The following is an 8,961-nucleotide window of genomic DNA, read 5'->3' as shown; positions in this document are numbered from 1 at the left end:
ATCAGACCACAAAAACTTAACCAGGATTTCTTTGTTTTGACAGAGGGATGGAGAGCTTTATTAAAGAGTAAGTGAAACTAATTTTCCCTTTCTTATCCGTGCTTATGAGCCAGAAGTTGGCAAATAAGTCTACAGTATGTAGACACCGACTGACCACAAGGCAACAGAGGAGGGAGGGAGGAGGGTGAGATAAAAGGTGAAAACAAGGCACAGCTGGAAATTCCATATAAATCAGTGGAGGCAGATGTTGGTCGACATCCTTAACAGACGATCCTTGTTTCCTAGAAATGATGTATGTAACAGAGGTGTTGAGAAAAACAAGCACTGTGATGCATATCAGGGATTAACAGTGATACAGGTGATTTACTCAGCATTAGTGTTGACAGAAAACTTCCCACAGGTTGTTTATCTGTAACTCATGGAGGATTAAAGAGAACCTTAAATCCCTCACTGGCTTCCCAAACACTACAATGTTTTCTCTGGGCTGCGTGTTCGAACCCTAGGTTGTGCTTCTGGAAACTGGACTGAGGTCAGTGCAGCTCACGTGCCATTTTTGCACAAATTTTTATTTAATCTGTTAGAAAATAATTACATCTGAAATTTGTTGCTTGTTTGTATTGTAGTTTGTGTAATAATAGCTAGATCTCAGATGTGAAATTCCTCTTAACATGTGGGTTATAAATCATCACAGTGTGTTTCTGTGTCAGACACTATAGCCATTCATTTGTGAAATGTATTAAAAATCAGCCTACAAAGTTAATTTAAGTTGTAGTTCCAAAGGAAATTAGGTGTAAACTGATTTATCAGGGGTGAAATGTGTTTTAGATTTAATAACTCAGCATTAGTGTCAACATTTATCATGCTATCTTCATGTAAATGAACATGAAGATAGCATGTATATAATGTAACAACTGCTAAACAGTTGGTTAGTTTATACCTTAGTAATGTATTAAATTTGGCTGAAATTAGCTTCATATGACTTTTAATTACATTTCTAACCTAAGTAATTGTTTTCATCTTCCACACAGCTGCCCATATTTAAGTACATTCATGTGGCTTTGAATGACAGCTTTTCACACGTTATGTGAATCACTGAGTCTCCTCGGCTCAGTATAGTTCTTCAGTGACCCTCTGATGTAGGCCTGCCTGCCTGCATGTGCTGCTATAAAAGCTGCCACCTCACAGCCGGAGCTGTTCTTCTCCCCCCCCCTTCAGGAAACACTTCACCGAGACACTTCAGCATGTCGCTGGCTCTGCGCACACAGCTGCTCCTCTTCCTCATCTCCCTTTCATCCAGGATGGGGATCAGCCGCTATATTGAGGTAAGATGCCGTTTTTGTTTTCCATGTAACTCAACTAAACCAAAGGAAGGGAAGGAGTGATGAAGCCATGCAGGTTAAACTGGTGCCTTCAAAGTAAACCCACTACCTGGAACTTGACGTGTGTTTGTGTCCTGTGTGATCCAGGACATCGAGGCGGCAGATGGATTATATTCTCTGCTCACTTTGGACCAGAAAAGAGAATCAGAGGATTTTATTTTCCGCCGACCTCTCAGTAAGTGCTGCTGCAAACAATGGCTTTATTCATTAGCTCATTGTACTTAGCGCTGTTTACCGACTTGGCAAGCAACAAGTAAACGCTTTACATAATTAAAAGTATTCAGAGCAGCTCCAGCGTCCAGGCAGATACTCGTCAATCAGTCAGTCAGTCCATGCTCAGTAATATGTTGTCCGTGCTGTAACTGTATTAACTTAATTTAGAAAGCATAACAACATTAGCAAGTATGACAGCAATCAATCTTTATTGTTCCACTTATATCAGGGTTAATTTTTTTTCCCTCTTAGTCCATTATGGCACAAGCTCCTCAGAGCTCTATCAGAGCTACTGTATGAGTCCACTAATCATCACTTGTTGTGTCTTATGGACACTGGAGGATTTGTTGTGTTTGACCTTAATCCCACTTTGAGTGCAAGACAAATTTCTGAGAATGAAAATATGGTGACAAGTGCTTTGGGAATCCCTTTATTGTCATAATATAATGTGTGTGTGTGTGTGTGTTTGTGTGTGTGTAGGATGTTTGGACATGCTGGCCACTGATGGCTACTTCACCTTTGTTGCATCTCGGCCACAGCTGGCCTGCGCTGCTTTCATCATCGCCGAGCCAAGTGAGGTCATCAGTCTGGAGCTGTCTGACGTCAGCATCGACTGCAGCGCTGGAGATTTCATTAAGGTTGCCCACACCCCCAACACCCACTCACCCATCCCTGCTCACCAAAACATAACGCCCGCCCACACATTGACCCAAACCTCTCGGAGCGAGCAAAGATCGGAAGTTCAGTGCTTTGCCTTTTTAAACCCTGAAATCTATTTCATCTTCCTTCTGTTTGATTAAAATGGTGCCAGGCAGGGTTAAGGAAGCGCTCAACGGCCAAACGCCACATTCTGCATTGGTCACGTCACCCACAGCAAGTGTGGGAAGTGGAGGCTTTGGTTCTGAAGCCAAGCCTGCCAGTTACATTGCCTTGTCAGTTCATGTGGGCCAAAGTGGTAAAACATGACAGTCAGAAGGTCTGCAAACCACTTTTTCTTTAAACACTGACTGGGTTTGAAGTGTCTCTGTGTAACCTGCATCTAATCCGCATGAGGAGAAAGACACTCATCTTGCTCAACAAAAACAAATGCCAAGCGTCTGTCTCTGTATTTTCAACACGCTTGTCTGTTTAAATATGATTAACAAGATATTTATAGCACAAAATTGTCACTGGATAATGGTGGTAATCAAATTGGATTGATGACTCAGCATTGTGATTAGCCCTGTGAATCTCTTTGGATTGACAGCAGTAGAAAAAACACCTCAATTACCCTCTGAGGGTAAAATGAATCCTAACCCAGAGACTCACACGTTGATGAACTGTACTGAATACCTGCTGTCGTCAGTTTTTACCCTTTTTTTAGGTTGCATTTGTTGTGTAGCTGCATTCTAACGCACCATAAAAATTAGCTGCACAGTTTCTAATTGCCAATTATTTTCATGTTGTACTCATTATGAACCAAAAAAGTTGTGAGACAGTCCAAAATGTTATTTTAATATCTCAATTTGTGTGCATTTCACCAGTTGTCCTCCTCAAAACTGACAAAATTGGCAGTTCTTACTAGTTTATAATTCATACTGGCAGCTAGAGCCGTGGTATGTATCTAAATTGATTGTTTTATTTCAATGTTTCACTTCTGAATTGTTGTTTTCCTTTGGGTCATATCAGAAGTATATTTCCTAGATATAAACAAAGGTATGAGGGAAATTCTATGTTGATAAAATAAATCTAGCATGTTTCATATTAGATATTTTCATCATGCAAAATTATGCTCAAATGTTTTGCCTCCCCTGCAGATGTTTGACGGCTGGGTTCTTAAGGGGGATAAGTTCCCCAGCAGTCGAGATCACCAGCTCCCTCTGCACCAGCGCTACACAGACTACTGCTCCTCTCCATTGCCAGGATCCAGCAGCCGCTCCTCTCAGAACGTCGCCATGATCTTCTTCCGCATTCACAGCCCCGAGAGTCGCTTCACCCTTGCAGTCAAAAAGCTGCACAACCCTTTCCGTGAGTCCTGCTGCACATCTTTGATTCATCAATTCATTGGCTTAAAAGTTTGAAAGCAAAATAAACAGTGATCAAGTCGATAAAAGAGAAAGATAAAAAAAAAAATCACAAGGAGGACCAAGGTCTTGCATCTAAATCAGATTTGTGCTGTTCGTGTTGTAAGATGAGGGATAGACTGGTGGTACTTGCTTGTGCGCATGCATGTGTGTCTTCCTGGACATTTGCGCCTGGTTGAGCATTAATCAAGGCCGAGAGCGACAGCAAGAGATTGAATAAGAGGGATGCACCTGTTTTCCAGCTGCTTGACAAACACGGTGTTAACACTGTGTCAAGCAACATAATGTAACAATCACAATCTGGCTGTAAGACAAACACAGACAAAGAAAGAGCGCTGAGACAAAAGAGGAGGTTTGAATGGATTATCTGTAGCAAAACAGTATAAATCTCAGAGCAGTATGTTTGGTTTTATTGACCATTAACTGCAGCTGGCCATAGTATTGTCCCTTTACTTTATCTGATCGCAAGTCAAGTGAATAAAACAGTATAAATCTGTCCATATTTGTAAAGATGTGATTTACCTATAGTTCCGCATTTATATTCATTCATAAATGTGAGCGGGTGTTACCGTACGCACATAAACAACAGTCAAAGTCCCTTAGATCTTGCACTTGCAGTACAAATAACACTCCATGTTATTTATTCTAATAGTTCTCCCCTCGGCTTTGATTGGCAAGACTCTCATACCATGAAAATGTTTCCAAATGAACAACATGCCTGCAGGAGTAAAGTGTTCCGACTCCTGTTGATGCCTGTCTAGTCTACCATACTGTTATCAATTCAGATTTCATTATTTTCTTATCTTTGTCATCAGAACTGGAATTGGATTTCCATGCTCAGCTCTAATTGTGTCCCCTCCCCGCAGTCAGCCTTGATTATGTCCAATTTGTAACATGAGGTGTCAATAATGAGTTTCTCTGGTGATGGGGAACTGTTAATTTGAAACCTCTGCTTCTGTGCGTGCGTGTGTGTGTGTGTGTGTGTGTGTGTGTGTGTGTGTGTGTGTGTGTGTGTGTGTGTGTGTGTGTGTGTGTGTGTGTGTGTGTGCGTGTGTATGTGTGTAAAGCCTGTAACATCATGTCTCAGAGTCCAGAGGGCAGCTTCACCATGGTGATACCACACCAGCACAGGAACTGCAGCTTCTCCATCATCTATCCTGTGGAGATCCGACTGACAGAACTCAGCCTGGGGCAGGCCAAAAGCAATGAGCTCAGCCCACAGGTTAGACACACACACATACGCGCACGCTAACACACACACACACACACACACACACACACACACACACACACACACACACACACACACACACACACACACACACACACACACACACACACACACATTGAGGGCTATGCCACGAGGAGTAGGAGGGCCGCTGCAGTGAGTGGACAGTGGAGCCGATCGCTGGCTTCAAGGCTCCCGTTGCCAGTATGGGCCCTACGCTGCAGCGCCTCACTCCGACTGTATTTTCATTTCCATTTGTGGAAGTGTGTATCTGCCATTTCTCCAGGCTTGGTGGTGTCCAGCCTCCGTGTTTTATGCATGCTCAAGGCACCGCATGCCCAACTTCACCTGCGTTCTGTCATTGGCTGGGGAAAACTCACCGAGCTCCCCGCCCATGAATTACCCGACTACACCAAAACATCATAATCCAGGCAGAGGGCAGCAGCTCTGCAGACAAAGTCACCACCACATGCGTAGAAGCCTGTAGCCTTGACGGTTACGCAGGATTTCTTTTGTATAAGTCTATATTTTGTTTTTTAGGAAAATCCTAGAGACTACAGTAACTCCTATCTTCCTAACCCTCATGAAAGTGATAAACATTTTACCAGTAAATGTCCAAAATTATTTCAAACTATGAAGTTGCATTGGCCTTATTTTGACCTTGTCTTGTATTTTCCATGTGTGGAAATCATAGCAAGAATCAATTGCAAAACATTGGGAGGAAAACTAAAACTATTGTCAGTGAAAATGATCCAGGGTTTTGAAGAGTTGTCCACAATCATTGTTCTGTTTGGCCAGGAGTTTGCAACGTCTAATTAGACTGCAAAGGCAAAATGTCTGATTGATTCAATATAAATAGAGGTTATTATTATTAGTATTACTATTGTTATTACAATAAGTCAGAGAGAGAACATCTGTGTTGGCAGACTATAGTTATGTTGGAGCTTCAATTATCTACTACTCATTGAACACAATCATCACAGTTTGTAGTGTATTAACCCTATATGGTAAATGTTCAATACAGATGCCAGGCATTTTCACATGCATTATGTAATGAAATGAGTTCAAATTGGAGTAAAGAAAAATGCTTCAGTCAAAGTACATTAAGCAGCAAGAACCAATATTATTTTAATAGCAATGAATCAAATAACAAAGTGAAAACAATCGTAATGGGAGAAACTTCACTACATTTGCTGCTCTCTTGACTTTGCAGAGCTTTATAATGAGTTTCAGCTCATTGTTCAGATGAATTTAGTTTCAGGGCTCTCATAGCATCATTTTGGCCTCGGTAGGCAGCTGTCTGCACCAAAAAATGTTTTGAAACCCCACTGTACTCTACCTGCTGAGCACCAGAAGGCAGACAGAACATAGTGGAACATTTAGCAGCTTAAGAGCCAGATACTGTATTTCCCTCAGGAGTTGGTAGAGGCCAAAAACCAGAGAACAAATGTTGGACTTGCATTTACCATCTGAGAAACACAACTCCAAATGGATGATAATGTTGCAATGTAACTGCTGTGTGTGGGAACAAGTCCAGGTTAAAATGGGATTGATTATTATGTTGTGCTCACATATTTGCAGTGGCCAAAAAATCTGTCAATGCAGATTTGAGAAATATTAAGAATAAAAAAAACACACACACTCAAATACTGTAGAGGATCACAATAACACAATAACTTGAAAACAGTTTCTACAACTACTACGATACATTTTAAGTACGTGGTAGTTAAGCGCTTTACGCGTAAAATGTGATTAATCGTTTTTTCCTTAAATCAAAAAATCGCATAAAAAATGACAGAATGATATAAATATTTATCGGTGCTGTTTGAAGGTTTTGTTATTGCTGCGTAGCCATGACCGATGAAGATTTTGGCAGCTGGTGTGACACTGGTTGCCAGACTACTGACATGATGATAAACTGTAAGTACTGGATTTACTGGGCCAAATACAACAATCTGACATTTCTACTCAACTGTTGTGGAAAGTTGTAATTGTTCCAAAGTCAAGTGTTACAATTTTTCAAAACTGATTTGACCGTTTTACGGCCCTTGTTTTCCGCTTAATGCTCTGCAGTGTTACGGCTTTTAGGTCACCAACTGCCTGTCAGTGAAATACAGTAATTTAAAATCAAAGATCTCATATATTCCCCCTACCCACCTGGTCATCCTCTTCCTCCTTTTGTTTTTACCCTGTATATGTGAATGCCTCAACATATTTGCCATTTGTGTTTAAAAAAAAAAAAAAATCCACCAGAGTACTTTGTTGTTTGTATTTTACAGAGGCAGCTGTGGTCTGGCTGCTCGGGGTCAGGTGACTACGTGGAACTGCTGGGAGGGAACGGGGTGGACACCTCCAAGATGTTTCCTGTCGCTGACCTCTGTTTCTCCCTCAGTGGGCTTGGTGAGTCTCCCCCCGCCCCCACCCCAGGTTACTACCTCCACTGTAGATCCTCTGTAACAGGAGATTTCCATCAGAATATTTTGTAATTCTACAATTTGCCTTGCAATGCTACACTATGTCTACCATTGGTTTTGACTGTATATTACGCCATCTTTTGTTATTTGACACAGTTTGGCATATTTCTACCACCACGTTGATTGATCAAAATATCCAAACTTAATTTCATCTTCACCAAAATGTTACAGCAACAACACCCTCTCACAGTGAGGACAGTTCAGACGACAGTTCATGCTGCAGATGGAAAGATAATAGGAACATCTCTCATGTGGCGATGTTTCACCTCATGAGGAAATCACCAAATAATTATAACGCAAATTGAACTTTACAACCCTGATTTTTATCTGATACTGTATTAGTATTACAAAAATAAACCAATCAATGCACCTGTAAACCTATAAATATTTATGATTTGCCCATAAAAGTGTGTGATCAAACATTTTTATTAACATGTCAATGAGCAGTTCCTACATTTTCAACATCTGCTCTATACTTAATTAGATTATTCTTATTGATTGACCATGATCTCAATGAAGTGGGACAAAGATTAGTCCTGCTCAGACACTTGTCCTGACCAGGCTAAGGAGGCCTGGCTGGAGAACAAGAATGCTCTGAATGTGCTCCAGTGTAAAGTGTCTGTTTTTCTCTTTGTTTCTTCAGCCCAGATGAAGATTGGTTGTGATAACTCGGTGGTGAGGCTGGTGTCCAGTGGGAACTATATCAACCGCGTTTCCTTCCAGTACCGACTACTGGAACACAACGAGCTGCCCAAGACCCGAGAGAACAGTCTGGATAACTTCTGCTCTGTGGAATGAGATCTCTCACACACACACACACACACACACACACTTGCACATATGCACAGTACACACAAGTGCACGCACACAGACCCACAAATTAACATGCACATGCACATGCAATCACACAGCCATGCATTTCTCTGTAAACATACCAGTTTAATGAAAGTGGCCTATTGGACCAATAACATCATTAAATATTTTGTATTGTCTTTGCCAGATATTTTATTCAGTGCCCTTATTACTGTATGTTAGCTTTGGTCGTAGCATATTTATTTGAATAACTATTTTATTAATCTCAAATGTATGGATTACAGGTTAGAGGATTTGATTATTTTCTTTTTAGGTGTTTGTCATGAAAACCTGTGATAGATTGTATTTCTTGGCAAACCGTTCCTCTGTTGTTCTTAGTTTATATCTGCTTCAGTATTCTCTGGGAGGTTTTACGTCTCTACTGTCTTATGTTTATATGACCTTGACAATTTAAAAAATAAATATGACTTGCATGATAAAGCATATTTTTAATGTACTGCTTTTATGAGCTTACTCCCATCTCATACATACTTTCATACTCACTCTGCTTGTTTCACTTTTACGTCTCAAAACCATCGTCTCAAAATACTAGATGTGCTTACGTGGCACTAAATCTACTTGCAAAACTCTCCAACATTTACATTGTTGCTGAAACATCTCAGAAACTTCTTAGAGGATGAATCTTAAAGGCAAAGACTCCCCTACCACCACCATGATCCTGAAATGTATGAAATGTATCAGCATTATTATCATCTTATCAAAATAAGGTGATAATGATATTGATAATGATA

At 40.7% G+C, this 8,961-nt stretch overlaps 1 protein-coding gene across 1 annotated transcript; it reads left to right on the top strand.

The window, feature by feature from the left end:
• Window positions 1-1,215: 1,215 nt before the first annotated feature.
• On the top strand, window positions 1,216-8,456 carry LOC310992026 (corticotropin-releasing factor-binding protein-like). Its single transcript, XM_083979988.1, has 7 exons — window positions 1,216-1,322; window positions 1,467-1,554; window positions 2,073-2,230; window positions 3,389-3,599; window positions 4,723-4,877; window positions 7,163-7,283; window positions 8,001-8,456. Exons 1-7 carry the CDS (start codon window positions 1,242-1,244, stop codon window positions 8,153-8,155), a joined length of 969 nt encoding a protein of 322 aa, XP_083836114.1. The 5' UTR covers window positions 1,216-1,241; the 3' UTR covers window positions 8,156-8,456.
• Window positions 8,457-8,961: the final 505 nt, after the last annotated feature.

The sequence above is a fragment of the Trachurus trachurus genome, assembly GCF_905171665.1.
Source record: "Trachurus trachurus genome assembly, chromosome: 9".
NCBI classification, from domain to species: Eukaryota; Metazoa; Chordata; class Actinopteri; order Carangiformes; family Carangidae; genus Trachurus; species Trachurus trachurus.
The sequence above is the reverse complement of the archived record's forward strand: the minus strand, read 5'-3'. Positions and strand labels throughout refer to the sequence as shown.

What these genes read in the sequence shown, in the direction of transcription:
- LOC310992026 (XM_083979988.1), top strand. Translation starts at nt 1,242, where the DNA reads ATGTCGCTGGCTCTGCGCACACAGCTGCTCCTCTTCCTCATCTCCCTT. An exon ending in GCGCTGGAGATTTCATTAAG is followed by an intron (nt 2,231 to 3,388) that starts GTTGCCCACACC and finishes CCTCCCCTGCAG; the next exon opens with ATGTTTGACGGCTGGGTTCT. An exon ending in TTTCTCCCTCAGTGGGCTTG is followed by an intron (nt 7,284 to 8,000) that starts GTGAGTCTCCCC and finishes TTGTTTCTTCAG; the next exon opens with CCCAGATGAAGATTGGTTGT.